Source organism: Nicotiana tabacum, chromosome 19, assembly GCF_000715075.1.
Source record: "Nicotiana tabacum cultivar K326 chromosome 19, ASM71507v2, whole genome shotgun sequence".
NCBI classification, from domain to species: Eukaryota; Viridiplantae; Streptophyta; class Magnoliopsida; order Solanales; family Solanaceae; genus Nicotiana; species Nicotiana tabacum.
The window spans coordinates 85,634,089-85,661,660 of NC_134098.1; the positions used below are offsets into that span (position 1 = coordinate 85,634,089).

The window sequence follows — 27,572 nt, forward strand, 5'->3', positions numbered from 1 at the left end:
ACAAAAGGCATGCTAAATCATGGGAAGACACGTGTTCGGGGCATTTAATGCGGAGAGACAGGCGTCTAATCAACTATTAGTTGCCTTCAAAAGGAATTATAGCGCCAAAAGAGTATTTCTACCAACTTCCCGGTAATACAAAGTTATGTCACCGGAAAGCAGGAGGACTATCTGTATAGGAAAAAATACGACATGTCACGTGGCCGCTTAAAGGAAGGACACGTGGAACACAAGATGGAGATGGCCACCGAACATAGCTATTCCGCTTATCACCGGAAGGAATAACGATCATAAAAGGAGTATTAAATGTTTTGCGCCCGGTAACATTTAATACAGAATATTTGGTAACATTTAATACAGAATATTTTACAGCATTAAAGATGATGTCCTGTTACAAGGAATTTGGTATTTATGTCTAACGTTATATCTTCATCAATGACCCTCATAATTGACATTAAAGAAGGGCATGATCCTAGGACTTCCTTCCTAGGCATATCTATAAATAGAGTGCTGAGTTATCATTGTAAGGACACGAATTTTCTGGCCAACTTATGTTACATTCTATACAACATTTTAATATAATTTGATTCTCTCGCTTTTGATCTTATCATTGTTGTGCCCGAAAACCTTATTCCCGGACTCATTAGCTCTGCTATTTCATCTACATTCTAAGGCTAAGTATTTCATATTTCATTAGTTATTTCATTATTTTTGGATCAAATTAATCCACTTGCCTAGAAATTATGAAAAAATTCAACTGTACCGTTTTTCGGGTAAACAAATTTTTCTTAAAGAATATTTATTGTTTAAAGGAGAAGTATAATTATGTAGGACTGTTTAGCATAACTTTGGAAAAAGAAATCTTCCTTTCGATAAATATCTGTATGGGAATCACTCTAAGCGCAAATATTTTCTTGCCTTATTTACATTTTGACCACTAACTTCATTGATGGACCCGTTTTTCTTTTTAAATCCTTTTTAGCTTACTCTTCAAAGACTTGATATTACACTTTTATATTCTCTTTGTCCAAGTTTTGAGAGTGCTATTCCTAAAAACTAGAGTCAAGGACCCAAAACATCTTCTTAGTGAGTCTCTTCTTACCTTTCTTTTCTTTATTATTTTTCCTTAATATTTTAAGCATTGCAGCGATCATATTTAAGGAGCTAACGTCAATTATGATTTCAAGATATTAACTTCTTGAATCAAATTTTATTATTTTAATTTGATATTATTTTTTCAGCTAAAATTTGATAACGTTGAGATAATAGTACAAGTAGAAGATATACTTTAATGATATATCTATCTAGATTAAGAAAATTAATTATTTTCAGAAACGTATATTGCTTATAGAATAATGTTAACAATTTTTACTGTCGCCTCAACGGAAAAGAGTTTTTCAAAATTAAAACTAAGAATATCTTACCTAAGATCAATTGAAAAAGAGTTATCAGAAGAAATCGGCTATACAAAATTAATTTTGCATCTAATAATTTTAACGACAAATTTAATGACTCTTATTAAAGTTTGGTTTTAGTATCTATCCGCGTGTTTAATTTGGGTTGGGAGCGACACAATCCCACACCGTAAACCCTCACACAGACGATCCAACCTTTTCCACAAATGCCTGAAAGGCCGAAACCCCTCTCTTCTTTTGAAAAACACAAAAGCCTCGTCGTCGGCTCTCCTTTCTCTCTGTAAAAAAAAAAAAAAAAATCCTTTTCGCTGATTAATCACTTGCTGCGATCATTATCGTTATTGGAGATGGCGGCGGCGAGTGGAACAACATGGCAACCACAAGAGGAAGGGTTCAAAGAGATCTGTGGATTATTGGAGCAACAGATGTCTCCGACTTCAGATAAGTCTCAGATTTGGCAACAACTTCAACACTACTCTCACTTCCCTGATTTCAATAACTACCTCGCTTTTATCTTCGCTCGTGCTGAGGTATCACTCCTTTATCATAGACTCTTCTTTCGTGATAAAATTCATTGACTCTTAGCTAATAATTCAATTATTTAACGGATTGACTTTTTTCTTACTTAGTTCGAAATCTTCCTTGTTGAAATGGTTGTGGTGTGGATTCTTTTAGCAAAGTTATCCCTAAGTGCTTACTTGAAAGTTAAATTGACTTTTGGATGCGTTTTAAACTTAGTTGTTACATAAGTTATTAGTCTTCTTTATGGAGTTAGCAAAGTCATACCTATGTGCTTCCTTGATAGTTGAATTGCTCTTTGGACAATGGCAATGAAACTTAACTGTTGCATTTAGTCTTAAGTCTTCTTTATGGCGATGCTGTGAGGAGTGGCGTAGCCAGGATTGTAACAAGGGGATTTTAAAAAATTTGAACTTGTGACCTCAAGCAATTTTTGAACTGCCTTTGCCACTACAAGGGGATTCAAAAGTTAATCTATTTACGAAAAAGTTGTTTTTGTCCTGTTTGCACAGAACGATTTTCCAACGAAGGGGATTCAATTGAACCTCCTTCCTTGGCAGTGGCGGAGCCACTGACAGTGAGTTCTCTCTCCATTTCTTTCATTCTCTGATTTAAATATTGCATTGAGTCCTAGGTCTTCTTTGTTGGCGGCATTGTGATCTCTCTCTCTCTTTCATTCCCTGATATTCTATAGGATTATAACTTTCTTATGTTGCTAGCATGTAGTGGATTTCACAACAGTGAAAAGATGGCTTGTATTGACATCTATTTTTTGATGCATGGTAGATCATCTTGTTCATATTGCAATTGGAACGGGTTTGGTCTAAACATGGTGATATTTTGGAAAGCTACTATATTTTCCACTCAACAATCTGGTTGGTCCTTATAACAGGGGAAGTCAGTGGACGTTCGGCAAGCAGCTGGGTTGCTACTGAAAAATAACCTGAGAACTGCCTTCAAAAACATGCCTCCTGCTAATCAGCAGTACATAAAATCTGAGTTGCTACCTTCTCTCGGGGCGGCAGATAGACACATCAGGTCTACAACTGGGACTATCATTAGTGTTCTTGTACAGATTGACGGAGTTGCTGGATGGCCAGAGTTGCTACAGGCACTTGTCAATAGCTTGGATAGTAATGACATAAATCACATGGAAGGAGCCATGGATGCCTTATCAAAGGTATCATTTTACTGTTATTTAACTAATATTTCACTCGATAATATTTCACGGGATACAGTGTGAAACTTGGTGTCAATATCTGTATTTGAAAATGTTGCATAACTATAATAAAAAAGAACTATTTCTTCTGTAGTGTGCTCATTATGTGAGATCCTCAAAGATTGCTAAATTCTCTTTGCAACATATGTTGTAAGGGCGATGAACTTAGCCTCGTGTTACATTGTTAGTGAACGTGAGTGTAAAGTGACAACAGTGGTAAAAATAGCCACAGTGGGACATGTGTCAGATCTTTGTTAAACTAACACATAACTGGCCTGCTGAACATTTTCTGTAATGCAGATCTGTGAGGACGTTCCTCAACTTCTTGATTCTGATATTTCTGGATTATCTGATCGACCCATTACTGTTTTCCTTCCAAGGTTTCTCCTGGTAAGCGAACTCTTCCCTTTCCTTATATTCACTTCTTTGCCCAATTTTATCTGATGTTGCTTCATTTATTATATAGTTTGCTGTATATTTGATATTCGATGCTAAATTCATAGTATCATTCTAACTTGACCTTTGCACGGACAGCTTTTCCAGTCACCTCATGCTACTATCAGAAAGCTTTCACTGAGTTCTGTGAATCAATTTATAATGCTGATGCCTAAAGTGAGTACCTCTTCTGTTGGGCTATCTAGTTATTACCCTTTCTGCTGCCTTTGTGCCATTTTGACTCCATTGCTCATCTGATCAGTGCTACTGTTATAGGTTTTGTATCTATCCATGGATAAATATCTTCAAGGTTTGTTTCTTCTTGCCAATGACCCTGCTCCAGAGGTGCGGAAGTTGGTAAGTAACTGCTGGGATATCTTTCATATACATTCTCTCTCTTCTGTGGTGCACATCATCAAAATTGCTATCAATATCATTTGATGTACGCTTATTTATGATAGCTGTAGCAGGATAAATTGAGCTCGTAAGACTGAATTAAATCTGTTAAGAGATTTATGACTTTAGTTCACAGATCAAGCATCTGGTGTATTAATAGGTTAAAATGGTCTTTGTAGTAGGCACCTGGTAGATGGGATGTTTCTTCTGAGTGTTTTTTTCTAGTTGTTTAGCTTCGTCGTAAGAGGTAATGGTAAATTTGTATGTCTATTAGAACTTAGCTGTCTTTTGTGCTAGGGCTATGATTTTTCTATTTCAAGAATGATGGGAGTCATATGTTCAGTTCTCTATTAAATAGTGTTATTAAAGACGTGCTTAAAGCGCGCTTGAGCCCTGAAGCAAGGCTCAAAGCATGTTGAGCGCTTCGCCTCGCGTAGCGGGCGCTTCAGTGTCGTCATCAAGGCTATAAGGCATACTTTTCCTTGCCAATGAGCGTAATGCTGAAGAGGCGACACTAAACAATTGATATTTTCTTCAATTTCTTGGTCTATATATTTGGTATTCATGCTTATAGATATTAGTCCTGGAATACACATACATATTTGTAATTTTTCTCCATTTGCGCCTTTCTTCATTAAAGCGCATGCTTTATTTGCGCTTAAAGCCCCAACAGACCTTGGAGCTTTTTTGCGCTTTTCGCTTTTGATAACACTGCCAGTGTTGTCAAAGGCGAAAAGCTCTCTTGGTCTGCTGGGGCTTTAAGCGCACTGAAAGTGTGGGCTCAAGTAATAAAAGACGTAATGAAGGAGATAATATATGTAATTCAAGAACAAAGTACCAAATTCATTCATAATATTTTCCTTTACAACTAGTACACTTATTTTCCGATTATGTTTGCTGTTTAGAACCGCTTAATTTACGACAAAACTCATGGAGAATGAGGTGCATGTCTTAGTGCCTTGCCTTAGGCTGAGGTGCAACTTAAGCGAGGCGAAGCGCCCTCCCTGAGCTTTTCTGAGCTTCAGGGCTTAAGCGCGCCATAAGTGAGCCTTTGACAACACTGTAGTGTTAAATGACATGGAAGATGGTTTTCTAACTGACATGATTGTTCTACTTATTTGTCACTCGTTCTTTCTTATATCACTCTTCTCTACAAAATCTATTTTTTTTTAATTTTTATTTTAGCATGCCCACCTGCAAAGAGATTTTGAAGTCTGCTCCTGTGATATCAATTATGCTTTTGACTGTTGTAGAGAGTTTTCTTCTGCTACCTTAGTAAAAAAAATAGTTTTGGCACCAATTACTCAGTTTGCCTTTTTCTCAATAGGTTTGTGCAGCGTTTGTTCAACTAATTGAAGTTCGTCCTGCCTTTTTGGAGGTGACATCTCTTTCCATTCTAAATTAATTGCCTATTCTCTTATTTGTCACATCTCCTTTCCACTTGCACTTGCTTTTATTTGCCGAAAGAGTTCCAGGTTTCTAAAAGTTTTAAATTTTTAAATACAATGAAGTTAAAACATTTTGAAGGAACAGTATTTTTAACTGTAAGTTTATTTTGATTCGTACTTTTTGATTGTTTGAGGCTTATTATTGCCTTTTTTTTACAAGTGAAGATATCATTGAACTGCACCAAGTAAGTCTTATTATTGTCTTATTGGGGTTAGGGGGAATGTGGGCAAAATGCCGCATCACTTGTACACTGTCAATGAATCAATTAAGCAATCAACTATACCCCAAACTATTTAGGCTTAGCGATATGAATCCTCTATATTAGGATACCGTGTGGAAGTTGAATTCATTATAGAAGGTTTAAACTACTGGTTCCACTTCCTGATTTCCCTTTTAGGTATTACATATATGTTATATGCAGTGAGATTTAGGAAAACGAAAAACTGAACAGTCTGTACACTTTAATTAATGGTCTTGCCTGAGAGAGTGAGAGGAACATGGAACAGCATACTTCTATTCTTTTAACATGTTCTTAATCAACTTCTGGTCCTTTGACACAGCCACACTTAAGGAATGTTATAGAATATATATTGCAAGTCAACAAGGATCCAGATGAAGAAGTGGCACTTGAAGCTTGTGAATTTTGGTAACCTTCCCCTTTTTCAGTGCTTCAATTTTAGATATTCATATTGCTCACTGGCATGATAATTGTGTCAACGGTGGAGGAAGAATACACCATTTTGCTGGAAATTCTTTACTAATCTTTGCATTGAGAGCACAATATTCATCATTATTATGCTATAGATTTATTCTGTTTTTGATAAAATGGTTGATGGAATTGTAAAGATGATATACTATTTAACATGGTTTGGGAACCTTTAGTGACATGTTATGTTGGTGGTAAGATTTTGTCTCTATTTTGAAGTGTGACTAGGTTTCCTTTGCCTGAATGGACTGAATTCAAATTTCAATAAGCTGGTTGGCGAAAATATACAATTATCATTCGTTTTAAAGCTATATTTGATATTAGAGATCACATGAGCTCCGTGCACCTTCCACTTAATATATTTTGGATACGCGTGCATTGTTAGAAGAATTTTAGCTAGCATGGTGAGGACTCAAAGAAGTTAGGCGAGATTATTGTATTAGAGAGTTAGTAAGAGATGTTTGTAAACAATAGTTAAATCATTTTAGGATGAAAGGACTAGATGCCAAATAAATTGGAGGGAGAACATAGATTAGGAAAAGAGTCTCTACACTAATGAAGAGGGAGTTAAGGAATAGGGAGATCATTAAGATTATACTTAATTTTTTAAATATTAAGATTATACTTAATTGAGAGGGAAGAGCCAGAGCAATGTGAGAATTGTTTTAGATACTGTGTGAGAGAGAATGAGTTAATAGATACTGACTGCTTGAAATTTGGTCTAATGACACTGTAAACCTTTCCAGTTACCTTGCAAGTCATGGAAGTGTACCATAGAAATAATGTGAGTAATGATATGTGGTGAGCCCCAAATAGAGACCCCTCTGAGTATTTTTTTTTTCTTTATGTGAAATATGTAGAAAATGTTCTGGCACCCAAGAATTGCACCTATTATTAATACAGCAGGATGGATTTGCTTAAGTTCTTCTAGAGTTCTACTTGCTGGATATCTTCCTCTTTTTTGTGGTTGGGGCTGCATTATGTTTCATAAATAAATTATGCTCTTGGGTGCTCGAAGTTTTTGCTTTTACCTGTTCTGTCTGCTCTCAAAAATCTCACGTTATGGTTGAGAATTGTTGCTTTGTTTTGGATAATTGGGAATCTTCTATTGCGAATTGATCTCTTGTCAAATTTGATTGGATGTGGGTGTCATTGACAGGTCCGCATACTTTGATGCTCAGTTGCCCCCCGAAAACTTGAGAGAATTCTTGCCACGGTTGATTCCGGTATGCTTTATCCACAAACTAATTATCTTTTTCATATTGGTATTATGTGTCTTTTGTCTTAGCATATTCTTATGCATAATGCTTCCTGCACCACTTTTAGGTTTTGCTGTCTAACATGGTTTATGCTGATGATGACGAGTCACTTCTGGAGGCTGAGGTTTGGTGTTTAGTTCATCTTCAGATGTCAAATAAGTCTGAAATGATTTGTTGTGTTCTGTTTTTGCTTAACCAAACATTATTACGTTTTATTACAGGAGGATGGATCTCTGCCAGATCGTGATCAGGTTTGGTCGTCATTTCTCCTTTTTAGCTAAAAAACTAATCCTCTCCATTTGGCAACTTGGCATTAATTACATTGGAAGTCATTATGGACAGGATATCAAACCTAGATTTCATTCTTCACGTTTTCATGGTTCAGAGGATGGTGAAGATGATGATGTATGTGGTTTAATTGACCAATCATTTTCTTAATTAGTGCTCACTTTTCTATGGCCTTTGATATCAGCATTATGCTTCCTAATTATAGGATGAAGACATAGTAAATATGTGGAACTTACGCAAGTGCAGTGCAGCTGCTCTGGACATTCTCTCAAATGTGTTCGGTGATGATATTCTACCAATGTTGATGCCTGTTGTTCAGGTGATTGATTATTTGTGAAATTAAATCCAGCTATTCATTCCTAGCTTTCATCTCTCTCTCTCTCTCTCTCTCAAAAAGGTAAAGAAAGGAAATTCTTTACTCAGATGTTTGCATACTGATGTAGATTGGTATTAGATTCCCAAGAAGGTTGTGTCTCTGAATTTTATGCTTCTGGTGGATGGCAACTGAATTTTAAAAAAGATTTCAATGATTTGGAGATGGAGGAAGTTGGACAATTAATACAATTATTGAGTACAGCAGTGGTAGAAGGAGATAAGGAGGGTGTTATGCTATGGGCAGCAGACAGTGATATGAAATACTCTGTTAAAGCAGTTGTAGCATTTTGCAAAAGCAGTCAGAGTACTTTGAGCCAAATTGGCCATGGAAAATGATATGGAAGTCCAAAGCACCTGTCAAGGAAGCTTGTTTTGGGTGGGTTGCGATCAGAGAAGCATGCTTAACCCAAGACAATTTGCAGAGGAGAGGTTTCATGTTAAGTAATACATGTTATCTTTGTGAAGAGGATCTGGAATCAGTCAATAACCTTTTTATCCATTGCAAAGTGGTCAAGCAGTGTTGGGAGCTCTTCCTAAATTTGTGTGGTGTAGTTTGGGTAATGCCTTCAGATGTTAGAAGTCTACTGGAAAGCTGGAATGGGCAGAAGATAGCAAACAACCAGAAGAAGTTTTGGAGGACTATCCCTTGGTGTATTTTCAGGACAATTTGGACTGAGAGAAATAGTGCTTGCTTTGAGAACAAAAAGAATCATATTTCTAGAGTCAATGACCTTTGTCTACAAAATTTGTTATTTTTTGGCGTGAGTGGAAGATCAGTATATGGATTTCTTTGAATCACTTGGGAATTATGTAACTTGAAATTATTGCAGGGGTTGTTTGTTTTTGTTGTGTACCTTCTTGGTACCTTTATTAATTAAACTTTAACCTTATAAAATATGCTAGGTTAAATTATATGTTAAGATGCTATAGATAAATGATTGTGAAAATAGTCTTGTGCAATTTAAAATAAAGGGGAACAAATAAATTATCATTAATGGTCTATATTTTGACGGGCCTGTTCTCATCAAATAAGTGGTTGTTGCCCATAACAATGGCAGAACTCTTCCCTCTAGGCAGCAACTCCCTTAGAGGATCAATATAACATCAATTTGAAGAATTAAAGTTTTATCGTCGTGTGTTGAAACACTGATCATACTAATGAAAGAAGGAAACGAGAGAAACTAGAACTGAAGTTAATTTTGTCCTTTTACCTTTTGGTTAGTAGTTCGCGATAAATGGATCTAATACATTGCAACTTTCTTGTATCTGGACAGACTAAATTGTCAAATACGAGTGATGAAGCCTGGAAGGAAAGGGAAGCAGCTGTACTAGCTCTGGGTGCTATAGCTGAAGGCTGCCTAAATGGGCTTTTCCCTCATTTATCCGAGGTAATCCTATCATTGGCAAGCATCCTAGACCTAGAAAAAGAATTTATGTTGATGAAGGAGATTGTATATAAAATGTATGAGAAGTTTGGTTTCTGAGCGACCACCACGTCATGTCTTTCTTTGCAATTTATTGCTGGTTTTTTTTTCGGGAAGTGAGTGGTATATATGTTCTGAGATATGCACATATTGAAGAAACTTGTCTTTTAAAAGTTCTTTCTTTTCATTTCTTTTTTTTTTCCCATTCAGATCATTACCTTTCTCATCCCACTTTTAGATGACAAGTATCCTCTAATCCGAAGCATCTCTTGTTGGACACTGTCCCGCTTCAGCAAATATATCGTTCAGGTTGGTAATAAATGCTCCTTTTCTAGCTCTAAGCTACATTATCATACATGTGACTTAAATGGCCAACATATTTACATAGAGTTTGTGGCGATCCTAAACCACCAACCCTTCTTGGGTCAAATTCATCACAATGATGTGGTATTTTCTCGTTTCAGGGTTTAGTGTTTAGTTGTCACCCTCAAATAGATATATTTGTAGGAATGTTGTTTATACTTTCAGTTGTAATAGAGAATGGGTAAAGCAGTGGTTACAAACTGGAAAATAGTTTTCAGCCCCGAGCCTTGCCTGACGTGGGGGTATGAGGTGTTGTTTAAGTTGCTGATATATCTACATTTGTTGATCTTAGGGTTAAGAATATTGTGAGCAGTGTTATCAAAGGCGAAAAGCGCAAAAAAGCTCCAAGATCCGTTGGGGCTTTGAGCGCAAAGCGCAAATAAAGCGTGGGCTTTAATGAAAAAGACGCAACTAGAGAAAGAGTAAAAATATGTATATGTAGTGTAAGACCAATAATTATAAGCATGAATAACAAATATATGGACAAAGAAATTGAAAAAAAATTACGATAAAGTGAAATATCAATTATTTAGTGTCGCCTTTTCAGGATTACACTCGTTGGCATACTTAGCCTTGATGCAACACTGAAGTGCCCATAAAGCGAGGCGAAGCGCTCAACATGTTTTGAGCCACGCTTCAGGGCTTAAACACGCCTTTAACAACACTTTGTGAGATGTAGATGAACGGTCCAATGTGGTCATCGTGTATCCGACTAATCTGGCTGCCCCAATATTGACTGTTAAATTAAGTTTTGATGCTTTTACTAATTATCAAGTACATAATTATTATATATACTTAATGTTATATCACTTATATATGTTAGCTTATTGAAGTTATCCTGCACCAATTCCTATTCAGAAAAAGTTATCATGCACTACTTGTTTCCGACTGTTGAAGTTTTTATTTGCTGCTTGAGACCCTTTTTCCTTTTTGTTAATTTCAGTTCTCCATTTGACTGAAATTAAGTTTCCTTTTGCAATATGTTGGCGTCACTGGATAATTTTTAAGTTTTCGTGCTGTTTGTTTGACTTTCTTTTAGGGCACTGATCATCCAGAAGGCCGTGAACAATTCAACAAAATTTTGATGGGTCTTCTGCGGAGAGTATTGGATGATAATAAACGAGTGCAAGAAGCTGCTTGTTCAGCTTTTGCTACTCTTGAAGAGGTTTTTGTGCTAAGCTGTTGTAATATTCAGGTTCTTTTATATGTATACCTAACTGATGGTTTACTTTTTGCAGGAGGCTGCAGAAGAGTTAGCACCATGCTTGGAAATCATTCTGCAACATTTGATGTGTGCATTCGGAAAATACCAGGTCTTTTTGTCTTCCCTACATTGGCTGACACCTTGCTGTGTTTCTGTTTGTTAAAAGCGTCTGACCTTTTATTTGTCCATAGAGACGGAACCTTAGAATCGTGTATGATGCCATTGGAACATTGGCAGATGCAGTTGGAGGGGAACTTAATCAGGTAGATTATGCGCATCACTCTTTTTGTGTTAGCTAACATGTTAACTCGTTAGTGCTCCTTTTGTTTTATGATTTTAGGTTATGTTTAAAGAAATTTAGTCGGCTTGTGATATCTGATTTTTGCTTTTTTAATTCTTTTGCTGGTTTACACAGCCAAGGTATCTCGAGATTTTGATGCCCCCATTAATTGAAAAGTGGCAGCAAATACCAAATTCAGACAAGGATCTTTTCCCGCTGCTGGAGTGCTTTACGTCAATAGCCCAGGTTGATTTTTTATTTTTTTTTGATGAAAAAATGTTGTGCACATGGCATTTATTGCTGTTAGTACTGCCTTAAATGCGTCTTAACTTTTTCAAGTAAATGTTTTGCATGTTTTTATGGTTCCCTTCTCTTTGTGAGCTGATATATCATTGTCATTTAGTATTGCTGCAGGTTCTTATCAGTGATTGGTTAAATTACTTTTTCTTTTTGGTGTGGTCTTGTAAAATATTTGGATGAATATATTGACTTATTGTTATTCGTAAGCCTCTGGTCTGATGTTCTTGCATCTTATAGTTTCTGGACTGAAATTATAGGTGCATTACTTTGTTATTTTACAGCCTCTCTACTCTTCGGGGTAGAGGTAAGGTCTGCGTACACACTACCCTCCCCAGACCCCACCAATGGGAGTGGGATTTTACTGGTTTGTTGTTGTACTTTGTTATTTGTCTTTATTATCCTGTTGGTTGGTTTTTTTTTTTTGTGGGGGGAGTGGGGAGTGGGGAGGTTGAGTTTTCAATTTTAAGCATAATGGTCATTTACAAGACTTTTTTTTTTTTTTGATGAAGTAAGATGTTATATTGCTGGCATCAGGAAGATGCAAATCATTACAAAAGAGGTTGGTTAGCTCCATTTACACAAAAATACAATTCTGACCAGGGAGCTAAACCAGAATCACCAAAAGCCTTTGGTTGTCAATCAAGCCAAAGACAGAGAGCTAATAAAATCTAGAAATGGAATTAAATCATTTACAGAGGAAAGGTTGCTCCAGCTATATAGATTCCTAAGGCACTTTGCTTTCAGGTAGCTGTTGGGAGTTGATATTCCATCAAAGCATCTGCGATTCCTTTCTGCCCAAATACACCAAAATATACTTGCTGGGATCATCTGCCAGATCTTCTTGATGGTTCTCTCAACTTTCCACTGACTCCAACTTTCAACTGCTTCTTTTATCCCTTGTGGTGTTGTCCAACTTATGCCAATCGTTGAGAGGAACATGTGCCACAAATCTGCAGCCACTCTGCAGTGCAATAGCAGATGGTTTATAGATTCTGAGTTGTCTAGACACATGTAACATCTATTCACCAGCTGGAAATTCCTTCTACACAAGTTGTCTTGGATTAAAATCGCACCTTTAAGAGCTATCCAGGTGAAGCACATGACCTTTGTGGGGAGTTTTGTCTTCCAAATTAGCTTCCATGGCCAAAGCTCAGTTACTTCATTGCTAGCACACAATTTCTTGTATCCTTCCTTGACTGAATAACAACCTTCGTTCAGATTGCCCCACCTTAAACTGTCTTGAGCTTGTGTATTCATTTGAAAGCTTTCCAGTAGCCGGAAAAGATCAAAGAGTTCTCCAAGTTCCCATTCCTGCATGTGTCTTCTGAAGAGGGGGTCCCATATGTTCCTTGATCTACATACATTGGGCAACTTTTGAGTCCTGATTGATTGCTATCTGGTACAGGGCTGGATGAGTGTTTTAATGGTTGATTGTGAAGCCATTTATCCTTCCAGAACCTAACTGAGGTGCCATCTCCAATTCTAAATGAAACGTCCCGAAAGAATTCCTCTTTCAGACTGTTGATAAATTTCCAAGAACCAACACCATGAGGGGCTCTACTCTGTTTGGTACTCCAGTGGTTTAGCTTCCCGTACTTGGCATTCACTACTGCCTTCCATAAACATGTTCCTACCTGACCATATCTCCACCACCACTTCATAAGCAAACTCTTATTGTGCTTGGCTAAGTCTCTAACACCCAATCCACCTTGATCCTTAGGTTGAATTACCTTAGACCATTTTACCAGATGAAACTTGTGGCCTTCACTGTTCCCTTTCCAAAGAAAGGATCTTCTGATTTTGTCCAGTTGTCTTTGGATCTTTCTAGGCATAGGGAATAAGGACATGATATAGGTTGGTAGGCTGTCCAAGACACTATTGATCAGTGTCAGTCTTCCTCCCATGGATAGGTATTGCATTTGCCAAGTTGCCAATCTTTTTTCCACCTTCTCAAGAACTCCATTCCAAACCCCTATTGCTTTGTATTTTGCTCCCAGTGGAAGGCCTAGATATGTTGTTGGAAAGGAGCCAATTACACAACTCATAATACTAGCCAACTCTTCCAAGTTAGGCACTGTATTCACAGGGTAAATCATACTTTTTTGCATATTAATGTGTAATCCTGAGATAGCTTCAAAAATCAGTAAAGTCAAATTTAGGTACTGGACCTGAAGCTTCTCCACCCCACAGAAGATTAAAGTATCATCTGCATAGAGTAAATGTGACACTGCAACTGGGTCAATTATGTTGTTTCCCACCCTGAACCCTTCAATCCACTGCATTTGTTTTGCCTTATCAAGCATTCTGCTCAAACCCTCCATTGCAAGGATAAAAAGAAAAGGAGAAAGTGGATCTCCTTGTCTAATTCCTTTCTGTGGTGAAAAAAAACCAACTGGAGCTCTATTCACCAAGATGGAATACTTAACAGTAGTAAGGCTGTACCTGATCCATCTTATCCATCTGTCACCAAACCCCATTCCTTTCAAAATAGAAAGAAGGTATGACCAATTAACTTGATCAAAGGCCTTTTCTATGTCCAACTTACAAAGAATACCTGGAACACCACTTTTCAACCTCCCATCTAGCAGCTCATTAGCTATCAATGATGTATTTGTGATCTGTCTATTTTTCAAAAAAGCATTTTGCTATTTTGAAATCAGCTTGTCGATGACTGTTTTGATCCTCTCAGCTAGGAGTTTAGCAATTATCTTATAGACACTTCCAATGAGACTTATGGGCCTAAAATCTCTGAGCTCTATAGCACCTTTCCTCTTGGGAACTAGAGCAATTAAAGAAGCATTATTGGACCTCACCATATAACAGTGTTGATGGAAATGATTAACAGCACCCATTAAATCCGATTTAACGAAGACCCATGACCTTTGAAAAAAAGCCATTGTAAAACCGTCCGGACCTGGACTTTTGTCTGGAGCACAAGAGTTGATTGCAGCCCACACCTCATCTTCCTCAAAATCTCTCTCTAACCATGCCTTCTCTGTGGGAGAAAGACTTGGTAGATTTGAACAGTTATATTCTGGCCTCCATTGTTCATTCTCAGTGTAAAGGTCTTGATAGAAACTCAAAATTTCTGCTTTAATGACTTCCTTGTCTTCACATAGCTCATCTTCTATCATTAGCTTATCTATGATGTTATTTCTTCTATTGGAGTTTGCCATTCTTTGGAAGAACTTGGTGTTCTTATCCCCTTCTTTGAGCCAAAGACACCTGGACTTTTGTCTCCGTGAGACTTCCTCAGCCTTTGCCATTTTTTTGAGGTCTAATTTCAGCTGCATGGATTTCTCCTTTTCTGCTTGGGACATATGTCTTGTTTCAGTTGCTTGTTCTAATAATGCGAGTTCCTCTAGCAGTTTGATCCTTTGTGCTTCCACTCTGCCAAATGACTCCTTGTTCCAAACTGTAATGTCCTTTTTCAAACTTCTCAATTTTTGAGTTAGAATGAAATCTGGACTGCCCCCAATTGTATAGTTCTGCCACCATCCTTTGACCTTGTCCATAAAACCATCTACTTGAAGCCACATATTTTCAAACTTGAAATACGATGGATTGGCTTCCCAGTCACCACACCCCAACAATAAAGGCCTATGATCAGAAGTAACTCTTGGAAGAGCTAATTGCTTAATTGCCTTGAAGTTGTCATTTCACTCTGGAGATATTAAGAACCTATCAATTCTTGAGGCTTGCATGGAATCTTCTCCTCTGTACCATGTGTAGTGAGCTCCTTGAAGGGGAAGATCAATGATACCTAAATCTTGAATTGTATCTGTAAAAGATCTCATCGCCCTGGACCTTCTGACACAATTATATCTTTTGCTCTCAAATCTGCGGACGTTAAAGTCACCCCCTATAACCCACTGCTCCTCCCATATACCTCTGATAGCTGCTAGTTCATGCCATAAAATCTCTCTTTCTGGATTTGTATGGGGGCCATACACCCCAGTGAAACACCATCTAAAATCCTCCTGTGTGCTTTCCAACATGCAAGATGAAGTGTAGAGGCCTTGATGCACTCCCACATTAACCCATTGCCTCTTATCCCATAAGACTATGATGCCACCACTTCTCCCATTTAACTTTAATTCTGCCCACTCAATCCACTTGTTGCCCCAAAGTTGCCTAATGAAAGAGGTTGTCCACTCTTCAATTTTCGTTTCTTGTAGGCACACTATATCTGCTCTCCACTTGTGCACTAATGATTTTATTGTGCTCCTTTTCTCTGCCTCGTTCAGTCCCTGCACATTCCAACTTAAGATTTTAACTTTCATTCGAAAAATGCTTTGAATGCCTGTCCCTATCCCCTACTTTTCCCCCCCATAATTCATCCCCCATTTCAATCTTTCCGGTTCTAGTGACTGCTTCTTCTTCCCTTTGCTGCTAGCTTTTATTGTTGCCTTTTGCTTCTGCTTCTGAATTTGCCTTTTTTGCTCCATTCGCAGAATGATGTTAAGTATTTCGTGCTCAAAACCAGCCACATTTATCCCAAAGACTTTGCATGCCCTAAGCATAACTGATTTGGTCCATCTAGAAGACTCAATTACTTCTGGAGTGTTGATAATTTGTGAGCTTTGAGGCCCCAAATCGTACCATGGAAGTGAGAGAGTGTCGCAAGAAGAGGCTTCGGCTTCAGATCTACTTACTGATAGAAATTCCTTCATGGATGGTTGACGTGGGATGACAAGGCTCAATGGCTCTGCTTTGTCGTCTGCTTCAGATGAGAGTTGGCTTTGCTGAGTTCTAGAATCTCCTGTTGCTTCTATCTCAACTGATAATGGGTCGAAATAGTTTTCTTGAGCAAAAGGGCTGATTTTATTAAGACATGGGTCCAAAACTGGCCCTTTAGGCAACCATATCTGCATAGGCTTTTTATCATTCTTAGAAGACTTAGAATTTGGGCCTTTTGAATAATAAGTATGGTCTAGGGTTTGGCCCAAATTTTTCCCAGCCTTCTTACTAACTGATCCAGGGACTGAAAAGCTTGTTGACTGGGGTTGGTCAGTCAAATTAACTTTGGCCTTTGGAAATTTTGAATTAAAGTGCTTCTGACCAACACGTGCTCTGCTATTATTGAGTGGTTCTTTTGAGAAGCTCGAGGTTGGAACCTCCAGAATTGTTGTCACTGTAGCATTCATCTTCTTCCCCTCTTCATCAGCTACACCCCCAGCACCGGAAAGTATAGACGTGTGGACATCCTCCAGAATCGAGATTTTATATCTCAGATCTCCAAGAGACAGCTCTAATTCACGCGGATGATCTAAAAAAAAGTTTTTAACACAAATTCTTGCCCAGTGGAGGTGAGATCTGCTTTTTGTATCTTCATCAATGCCCACGAAACCTCCACATAAATCTCCAATATAGCGAAAGGTGCTAGTGGTCCAGCCATGAAGAGGAATTCCGAAGACTTTTAACCATTTTTGATCCGCAACTTCACTCGCCGGAGTTGACCCAGATTCCGGCGACCACCACTCAAGAGTTAAATGTCTTGCCATTCAAGAACCAGTCACCTGCTTTAACTCGAACTGCTTCTTGCCTCGAGGGGAGTTCAAAGAGGAACTGGTTGTGGGAGATGAAAGTAACTCTAAGGCCTGCTGTCACCTGCCACCGGGAGATGAACCATTTCTGTATGACTTCAATATTTGGACTGTGGTTGAAAGAATCATTGAAGCGACCAACCAGACATTTAGAGATAAATCAAGAGCTAGCATCTGTAAATCCACTTGGATCTTTCTCGTCTGAGGTGTCTTGCTGAGTGGGCCATCTTAAAATTTCTGCAGCATCTAAGTAGGATTTATTTTGTAAGTCTGTGTATCTCCTGTATTTGTAGTTGGAAGCTTCTCCCAGAAAGTGTAATATTTTCCCAGCTATATCTCCCCATCCCCAGTTGTAATCATTTTCCGGAATAATTAATGCTGGTTTCCTGTCCCCCATCCAAGTTTCAACTCTGAGATACCTTCCGTAGGAATTGTAGTTCTGGTAGACTCTGTAAGTGTATGCCTGAATCTTCCTCCCCCATCTTCTGTAGAGATCTCCATACCCTCTTGAAGCTTGCATCATCTGCTCACAGACCCATCTTAGATTTTCTTCGTCGATCTTGATTCTACTTGTAAACCTGCGACCACGCTCCACCCATATGAACCATCTGTCTACATCCTCGCTAATTTCGAAAATCTCGAAAGATTTGTCACCTGAAATGAAGAATATTTTCTTCTCCATGTTAGCGTACTGTCTCGCTGGAGATATGACTTACCGGAGAGAAAGCCAGGAAGAGAGAATTTTTCTGTGTAGTTTCGGATTGAGAAATTAAAATTTTTGGTTTTTTTGGTATGCATGTTGTTGTTGTTGTTGATTTTTTTGGTATGCTTTACAAGACTTTTTTGCATCATCCTATGTTGAGGAGCTAAAAACTAATTGAGTAGGGTATCTCTTGTGTGTCTGAGTTACATTGGGCATTCTAGCTTAAATTTTTAGCAGGAGCTTTCTTTTATTGTTTATTTTGCATGCTTCAAAGTGTCTGCAGTAGTTTGGTAAATGATGCTGTTTGACTATCGTAAACTGCAGGGATATAAAAAGGGTCTGGTTGACAAATTGTGGAGGTTTACTTATTATTTATATGTCTAGGTGGTAGGATCTTTGTCAATCTTAGTTACTTTCTCTCCAAATTATGGTTGCTTTCTCTCCAAATCACGCTTGTACATTATGGCTTTTCATTATTTGGCAGGGAACTTCCCTGTTTAGTCCTGAATCTGGGGCATACCTTCAAAGTTTCAGAGAATAACTTCTGTTTCATTATTTTATATTGCTAGCACGTTATGTGACCATGCTAACTTATTGTTGTAGAAAACTACATATGCAAGTACTCTCAGATGTGAAACAGCATAGAACCACATATTATAGATATCCATTCTTTTCTTTCAGGCATTGGGTACTGGATTTGCATCGTTTGCTCAACCAGTATTTCAGAGGTGCATTACCATCATCCAGTCGCAACAATTGGCGAAGGTTTTATACGATACTATATCCCGTTGTTTTCTATCTCTGATTTGAGTGCTTCGTTTATTTTGTTTCTTTTATATTTGTTGATAGATATAAATTGGCTAATACTTTCTATGAAAGACAAGTTTTTCACTATTTATATTAGATGGTCTAAGTCATCCTTCTAGTCACCTACATGCACATTTTGGACCCCCCCCCCCACACCCCACCCAAAAAAAAAAAAAACCAAGGAAAAAGCAGAGAGAACGAGGCACAGAGCAACACATGTTGGCCTTGGAAGTCTATAGTGATGTCTGCAATCTTTTTGAGTGTGTTGCACTCTCTCTACATTCACAACCATACATATAACACAACAACAAACCCAATGTAATCCCGTAGGTGGGGTCTGGGGAGGATAGTGTGTACACAAACCTTATTCTTACCTTGTGAAGGTAGAGAAACTGTTTCTAATAGATTTTCAGCTCAAAGAAAGACGAAAAAGAAGCTGTAGCAATAAACAGTAACAACAAGAAGATACTAAGACACCGGAGCGAAAGAGACAACATGGAGTAGTAGAAATCTATGAATCAGAAAATATGAGAATATAGGACAGCCAGAGTGAAATTGGAGAATACAAGAATAATACTAATACTACTGGTATGGAAAAGAAATACGTCCCTACTAACCATCTACCCTAATTCTCGATCTCCACACCCTCCTATCAAGGATTATGTCCTCGGTAAGATGGAGCTGTGCCATCTTCTGCCTAATCACCTCTCCCCAATACTTCTTTGGCCTACCTCTGCCTCTCCTTAACCCACCTAGGCCAACCTCGCACACCTCATCAATTGGGCATCTTTGTCTCTCCTCTTCACATGCCCCAACCATCGTAGCCTCATTTCCGCATCTTTTTCTCCACGGGGCCACTCCCACCTTGTCTCGGTTATCTTCATTCCTAATCTTATCCCTCCTGGTATGTCAATATATCCATCTCAACATCTTCATTTCTGCTGCTTTCATTTTTTGGATATGTGATTTCTTGACTGGCCAACACTCAGCCCCATACAACATAGTCAGTCCAACCACCACTTTGTAGAACTTACCTTTAAGTCTTAGTGGCACATTCTTATCTCACAAAGCACTGGATACGAGCCTCCATTTCATCCACCCCGCTCAGATACGATGTGTGACATCCTCGTCAATCTCCCCATCACCTTGGATTACTGATCTAAGATACTTGAAACTTCCTTTCTTAGGGATGATTTATGAGTCCAGCATAATGTCCACGTCCGCTTTTAGTCACATCATTGAACTTGCACTCCAAGTATTCCATTTTGGTCCTGCTCAACTTGAAACCTTTTGACTCCAAGGCTGTATCCAAACCTCCAGCCTCGCATTAACACCACCTCGCGTCTCGTCAATCAATACTATGTCATCTGCAAATAACATGCACCATGGAACCTCCCCTTGGATGTCTCGCGTCAGAACGTCCATTGCCAAGGCAAATGAAAACGGACTAAGGGTTGAGCCTTGGTGCAACACCATCACATCTGGGAAGTGTTTTGAGTCTCCTCCCATAGTCCTAATCCGGGTTTTAGCATCATTATACATGTCCTTAATCAGCCTAGTGTAAGCTACAAGGACACCTTTAACCTCCAAGCACCTCCATAGAACCTCTCTCGTTCTTTGTTGTATGTTCTTTAGGTTAATAAACACCATATGCAAGTCCCTCTTCCTCTCCTTATACTGTTCCACCGATCTCCTTACCAGGTGAATGGCCTCCGTAGTTGATCGGTCCGGCATGAACCGAATTGGTCCTCGGAAATACACACTCCTCCTCAACCCCGCTTAGACCACCCTTTCCCAAACTTTCATAGTGTGGCTTAACAACTTGATACCCCTATAATTGTTGCAATTCTAGATATCACCTTTGTTCTTGTACAACGGAATCATCGTACTCCACCTCCATTCTTCGGGGATCATTTTTATCCTAAGAATGACATCAGACAATGCAGTAAGCTACTCCAAGCCTGCCAGCCAGTGTTCTTCCAAAATTCTACCGCGATTTCGTCTGGCCCGGTCGCTCTACCACTGCTCATCTTACGCATAGCCCCCTCAACCTCCTCAACTTTTGTACACCTACGGTACCCAAAATCACGACGACTCTCGGAGTGCTCCAGCTCACCCATCACAATGTTCCTGTCCCCCTCCTCATTCAAGAGTTTATAAAAGTATGTCCGCCATCTTCGTCTAATCACAACCTCACATATATATTATATTGTTTCTATTTTGTTTGTATATTTGAATTTGGGGAGTTCTCTTATTAAGTCTTACTATTTACTTTGTAGTATATTGCGGTAATTTTCTGAATTTGGGGTGTCCTCTTTTAACTTTTCGCATAGTTTATATTTGTATTTTACGGTTGCTATAATGAGAAGGTTGAACCCTTTTCATTGCAAGGTCAGAGGGTTATGCTTCTTTCAGTTGCATGCTTTTTGTTCTTGATAAGCAACTTATTCATTTACCCCTCTGAGCCCCGACTTCTAAGATGCTCTCTTCTCTGCTCACTATTACTGAGTTTTGATTGCAGGTTGATCCTGCTTCAGCTGGATTACAATATGACCGAGAATTTATTGTTTGTTCTTTGGACCTGCTGTCTGGACTTGCTGAAGGTCTTGGCACTAGTTTTGAGAGTTTGGTAATTCTTTTTCCTCCAAAACTGATGCATGCATTGAATTTCAAGTTGGTTTTCTCTGATTGTTCTTTCCAACCACTATATGTCACTTGTTTCACACTTTGGTTTCTGTGCTTGAAATAGTACTTGCAGTATTCTGATACCAAGCTGCATGGACAATCTTATTTTATGTTTCAATGTGGAATTGCAATTTCTCTAGGTTTCACAAGGTAATTTAAGGGATTTGCTGCTGCAATGTTGCTTGGATGATGCACCTGATGTTCGGCAGAGTGCCTTTGCTTTGCTTGGTGACCTTGCAAGGGTAAGTTGATACCTAACCTTTGAGCTTGAGCCCACTTCATAGGCTTCAGCTTGTATCTGAATTTCTGTAGTACGGTCTTAATGTGGTTAGCATTGTGATTTCTGTTTGGAAATCCAAATGCCTTGAAAAGGCAGTCTTTCTTTTCGCAGCTAACATTCCTTTGCTTGTTGCTACTAGGTTTGTTCCATTCATTTGCGGCCTCGGTTGACGGAATTTCTTGATGTTGCCACTAAGCAACTGGTATGAACTACTCTTCTCTTTCTTAATGTGTTTCCAGCTGTTTGATTCCTTGTCATATTTACTCTATAGATGCTTTTACAGGACACTTCCAAGCTGAAGGAAACCATTTCTGTGGCCAACAACGCCTGTTGGGCGATTGGTGAATTAGCAATCAAGGTAATTTTGACAAATTTGTTGCTCCCAAGATCATTAGATCTGGATTAGATGAAGAAGTGATGTAATGTTAGTAGAATGTGGTAATACTCGAAAACTCTCCACTACGTTTATCTAAAAAGAAAAAGGGAGGAAGAAAGAAAAAGTTAAGAAAAACACAAAGAAGCCCTTTTATGTCACATAATCCAACTTCATATTTGGGTATTCCTTATTTTCCTCGTCTGCAAGATCATTGTGTCAGAGAGCACTTGTTCTTTTATGCTCTTGTGACTAAAATCATGTGTATAGACATCAATCAATAAGATAGTTTTTCCTTATGACAGACTTATCTGAAAATAGGATATAACAGGAACAAAAACTGATTGATAACACTGAAAAAACAGAATTTACTTCAGCAAGTCTGAAATAACCACGCCCACACTGAGAATTCCCTAATTACAGCATAAAACACGAAATGACATTCAGACAGAATAGAATAATTACTGAAATGGATACAAGTGACAGAGACACAGTACATAACATTGAAATTGTACAGACATGACACTTCTAGACATTTGAGAGGCTAGAACTCTCCCAAGGATTAGTTTTATTGTTTGAATACTTGTCTGCAAAAATTCCCTGCCGCCTTTCTCCAGAAAAAAACTACCCAATACATGAGTAACTGTCTCATGGCAGTTACTAACTTTTCAATTTGTTATTTTTGGCCTCCTGGAGTAAGAATTTATAAAATGAGGTCCATCACCTTATCAGGTAACAAGAATCTTATTGAAGATGAGAATAAACCTGTATGGATATGCCAAAAAGTAGAGTATATGAAAGTATGGTTCTTTGCAAAGTGCACCTAATCTTTCATATAGACTGGCAATCCCAGGTGCAGCAAAAGGAAATTAGAAGAGGCAATTTCTGATATGTACGGAATCCGACTCTACACCGTCAATATATCATTCCTCTCCGTCAATGTTGTTAAAGTATCCCACGTTGGTTGAGGGAATGAGTCGTTGTCCCCTTACATGATTATGGACAATCTTTACCTCATGAGCTAGCATTTGTGGTTGAGTTGGGTCTAAGGTCCATTTTCTTAACATGCTATTAGAGTCTCTCCTACTCAGACTGGCATGTCTCCAGTCATTTAGGCCTTTATTAATACTCATTCCATCAAGTAGAGTGTTAAAATGGGAAATAGGAGAGTTGTGGGCTGGCTTTGAATCCAGTGCAGTTTAGGTTTTCTGCCAAAGTAAAAGCAAGATATCCCTAGATCTAGTGTAGAAGCATCATCCCGAGCTATGACTCTTGGAAGTAGTGAGCTTCTTTGGTTGAGACTTCTCCAAGAGACTCCCTAGCTGACAAACTGATGAAGCTAATATGTGACGCTCAAGTTGTCTGTCACATAGTCAGTTTTTCATGAGAGGACAAAACATTCAGAGGTGCACTTACATTTTTCTCAAGACAAATATATATACCTTTCATGTGTGCTGTGCTGGTCATCTTCTTTTGGTTCCTTTTATGCTCCGTCTTTTGTGTCTGGACTTAAATTTCCAATAGATACCATGTGTTTTCTTTGGTCTTGTTTTATGGACCACAAGTTTGATGTGAGACGCCATAATTTCAGGTTCAGAAAGAGATATCTCCAGTAGTCCTGTCTGTCGTCTCGTGCTTAGTACCAATCCTTCAACATGCTGAGGTAATTATCTGTTTTATATCTAAGATTGAAATATTTTATGATTATTATGCCAGTAGGACATATAGAGAACTTCTAGTATTTTTCGTTTTTATTTTTCATGTTTGTTTCGTATGATTTTGGCCTGGGATGACTTTAAATGTGGAACATGGTTTGTGAGTATTCATATGGCCAGTCCCAGCTTGTTTGGGGCTGAGGCGTAGTTATTGTTGTTGTTTGTTTGGTTAATTCTGTTGTTTGTATATGCATACCTGCATGTACGTTGTGACCAAGTTTGTGTTTTGTATTGTCTTGCTCATTTTATATTTGATTCTGAAAAGGGTCTCAACAAGTCACTGATAGAAAACAGTGCAATCACCCTTGGAAGACTTGCATGGGTTTGTCCGGAGCTTGTGTCACCGCATATGGAGCATTTTATGCAAGCATGGTGCTTTGCCCTGTCTATGTAAGTTTACTCCAATTGCAATTGTTCCATTCGTTTGTGACTGGCGGTTTGCATCGTACAAGAATGAACTGTTAGTTTTTTGCATTAAACATAGAGAATTGCAGTCAAGCTGGCCAAATATGTCTTAACGAATGTTAGACTGGCTTACTCCATTTACTTAAACGAATGTCACTTAACATACCTCCATCCGAGCATGGTAATACTGTTTAACTGAAGTTGGGTAGCTAAATCCCAAAAGACCTGCTTTAGAATTTTTTTGCTTTAACTTGTTTAACATCAAAGTGAAATTATTTTAGTGACTGATAGTGCATGGTTAAAAGTAAGAACGTTTTCTTCGAAGCCATGGTATGTGTTTGTGTTTTTTATTCGTACGTAATGGGAGTGGATGCATATGTGTGAGGTCGTAGAGCAGATGGTTGAATGTAAGTAGTTTCTGTAGTGTTGTTTTTCTTTTTAAGTTCATCTTGTTTTGGGAGGTGGAAAAAACGAAAAAGGTGATAAAAACTTTGGCTACCCATTTTTCCTTTGCCGCAGTACTAGTGCACTAGTTAGTCAAGTTTGCCTGAGAAGAAAACCCCCATTTCACAATGTGAAGCTAGTGAACTTGTCTTTTTGTTTTCCAATTCATGAAAATGAATGTTAATATGTGATGAAGATCTCTGATTGGTAACCCGCACATTCCTGATCTCCTCCGCACCTATCATTGTTGTTGTGTTAGTTCTGGGGTGTTCACATCAAGTATTGATGTTTGAGCTGTGTTCAGCACTATTATAGTGCACAAAATGCCTTGTTGATGACCGACAACTTGCGCTCTTTTTCTGGCAGGATACGTGATGATATTGAGAAGGAGGATGCCTTTCATGGTTTATGTGCAATGGTAGTTTTGTCTTTTAATATTGCCTCTTTAGTTCAGATCACAATGACTGAATACTGCTAAACTCTTATGAATATCCTATTATTGACAGCTTTGGATTTCTGCCTTTTTAAGCCTGAAAATCTTTATAGCCCAACCTCAAGCACTGAACTGGTTTGACAAGACTAAATTCTGAATGCCATAAAATTGGGAAAGTATCTCTTTGTATATTTTTAAAATTTAACTTTACTTTGTCCTCTCTCTTGGCCACTTACATCACTTTGTAAATTGGGACACTATCTCTTTGTGAATGCGATGAAGAAGATGCCAATTGGCTTAGAGGTAGTCATGATTTTATATCAAACTAGAGATTTGGTACTACAGGTGCAATATCATTCAGTATAATCAACTATAACTTTATTTAAGTGAAGCAAAAATTTAATGAAAGACTTCAGATTATGACAGATATGGATTTATCAAAATATTTTTGGCAGAATATCAATGTATCGTGGAAAATTATGGCAGAATATCCATGATGGATACAAATACTATAGAAATGCAAGACGTTCTCATAAATTCAAAACCAGTGAAGAGTTATTCTTTAGAACCTGTTAAATTTATTATCTGAATGGAGGAGCGGTTTCATTTTTTCCAGGTTAAGGCAAATCCATCAGGTGCAATGAATTCACTTGTCTTTATGTGTAAAGCCATTGCAAGTTGGCATGTAAGCTTTCTATTTTCTGTTGTATTTCAATAGTGGAGGGAAATACGAAATTCGGAGAACTTTCCTTATGGTTGTGATCCTTTTCAGGAGATAAGAAGCGAAGATTTACACAAAGAAATCTGTCTGGTTCTGCAAGGATATAAGCAAGTAAGCACTGCTTGATATAATACTCCCTCCATCCCAATTCATGTGAAGTGTTTGACTAGGCACGGAGTTTAAGAAATAAAGGAAGACTTTTGAAACTTATGTTCTGAAACAAATCATAGATATTTTTGTGGCTAGAAATCATCTCATAAAGGGTAAAAAGGAAAATTTAAAGTTGAAATTGTTACTAAATATAGGAAGGTGTTATTCTTTTTGGAACTGACTAAAAATGAAAGAATGTCACATAAATTGGGATGGAGGGAGTAGTTTATTGTGGCATAATACCTAACTACCCTCCTGAGGTTGAAATTATTTATTTGGTGCGCAGTGCATAAGACAAAAATAGTTCAGGTGTTCACCGAATAAACAGTGCCAAGTTCGGGTTATATTTTTGCATTAAGCTTTTCTTTTTTTAATCTGCTAGAAGGGTATCTTTTCATGATGTCTTTATCGTTTTACTCGCTAATTTGTGAGTAGATCTTTGAGGGGTTTCCTGACCAATTTGCTCCTGGGATGCCACTAGTTTAACATCGGCTCTGATGAAATTATCTTTCTGTTTCCTTAATGAATTATTTTGTTGTTTCATCTGGAGATGAACCTGGTGAATAAATGGGGAAAAAGAAGAAAAGTATCTCATTTTTCTCATGAGCTCTCACTGGTATATTATCTGGAGGTATAAGATGTCTAATGCATTATTCTGAGGTTGGAAATATTTTGCCAGATGCTCAAGGATGGTGCTTGGGAACAGTTCATGTCAGCTTTGGAGCCCTCAGTGAAGGACAAGTTGTTAAAGTATCAAGTTTAATTTCTTATTGACAGAGAATGTCTTCCAAGTTCCAATGCTTGTTGTCATGGCTATATTATACTTCAGATCTATGGATCTATTGGCTTCGTGTTCGTTTGAGTATTAGCATTATCTGATTGTTGTTGAGCCGTGCATGTGGAGCAAGACAAAGTTTTGGGTTCAATTTCCTCCATGGAACATTCTCATTGAAGATTGAAGCTATTCATATTCTTTTGAAGCTTCAGTTGCTCTGGTTTTGGGCACAGCAGTTATCCCGGAAGCTGAGGTTCATCATATTAAGTGTACAGGTGTGCTTTGTTACAATTGCATTTTATTTTTTGTGTCTGTCCTGAATCTATTGAAGGGGGTGATCCTAAGTTCTTGGGTAATTGGGTTTGATAATTTCTTCTCGGGTTAAGGAGCAATTTTTCTTATTTTTAACTTTACAATTGTAAGGTTCCATTTGGTGGTTTAAGTCTACATAGCATGTCTGAGAATTTGTTTATTTACCTTTTCTTCTGGAGGATAGGACTAGATGGTCTGTTGGGAGGTCGAATGAGGTAAGCAATAATAATAGTCTGTACTTTGTGGTTTATTGGTGGGGGTTTACATATACGTACCTTTGAAAGGAATTATTGTAACATTTTTATCCTGCGATAATGTCTTCAATTCCCCGTCTATAGAAAATATGAAAAATATTCGATAGTTATGATTCGAACGAAAATGCCAAAGTGACATTGTATTCAAAGATGCTTTATTGAAGATTCTGAGTGTAAATGTTCGATTGAGTTTTGTTAAGAATTGCTAAATTGGTTTTAATGTCTGCTTGTGCTGGTGAACTGTATACCTCTCCCCCACTCTCTAATCTGATCACATCATAGCCTCTGAAAATGGGGCATTCGAAGCATCACTCTCATTCTATACTCAGCAACGCGA

The 27,572-nt window shown here is 38.1% G+C and overlaps 1 protein-coding gene across 6 annotated transcripts; it reads left to right on the forward strand.

Annotated features, from left to right (window-relative positions):
- The first annotated feature begins 1,581 nt into the window (after positions 1 to 1,581).
- On the forward strand, positions 1,582 to 27,455 carry LOC107781589 (transportin-1). 6 transcript variants are annotated; one of them, XM_075238134.1, is made up of 29 exons: positions 1,582 to 1,945; positions 2,721 to 3,114; positions 3,454 to 3,543; positions 3,688 to 3,765; positions 3,865 to 3,945; positions 5,312 to 5,362; positions 5,994 to 6,079; positions 7,299 to 7,365; positions 7,466 to 7,522; positions 7,620 to 7,649; positions 7,741 to 7,803; positions 7,892 to 8,005; positions 9,336 to 9,449; positions 9,696 to 9,794; positions 10,888 to 11,013; positions 11,087 to 11,161; positions 11,244 to 11,315; positions 11,468 to 11,578; positions 18,563 to 18,646; positions 21,210 to 21,317; positions 21,514 to 21,615; positions 21,793 to 21,855; positions 21,937 to 22,011; positions 23,618 to 23,689; positions 24,007 to 24,131; positions 24,957 to 25,008; positions 25,640 to 25,708; positions 25,796 to 25,855; positions 26,574 to 27,455. In XM_075238134.1, exons 2-29 carry the CDS (start codon positions 2,899 to 2,901, stop codon positions 26,655 to 26,657), a joined length of 2,424 nt encoding a protein of 807 aa, XP_075094235.1. In that variant the 5' UTR covers positions 1,582 to 1,945; positions 2,721 to 2,898; the 3' UTR covers positions 26,658 to 27,455. The 6 variants fall into 6 exon arrangements, with proteins under 6 accessions (XP_075094235.1, XP_075094232.1, XP_075094234.1 ...); XM_075238131.1 differs by having other exon boundaries at positions 2,827 to 3,114; XM_075238133.1 differs by lacking the exon at positions 7,620 to 7,649 and having other exon boundaries at positions 7,466 to 7,548; positions 7,728 to 7,803.
- Positions 27,456 to 27,572: the final 117 nt, after the last annotated feature.

Coding starts and splice junctions, on each gene's coding strand:
- LOC107781589 (XM_075238130.1), top strand. CDS start 1,763: ATGGCGGCGGCGAGTGGAACAACATGGCAACCACAAGAGGAAGGGTTC. Junction 5,363..5,993: donor TTCGTCCTGCCTTTTTGGAG/GTGACATCTCTT, acceptor CCTTTGACACAG/CCACACTTAAGGAATGTTAT. Junction 6,080..7,298: donor CTTGAAGCTTGTGAATTTTG/GTAACCTTCCCC, acceptor TGTCATTGACAG/GTCCGCATACTTTGATGCTC.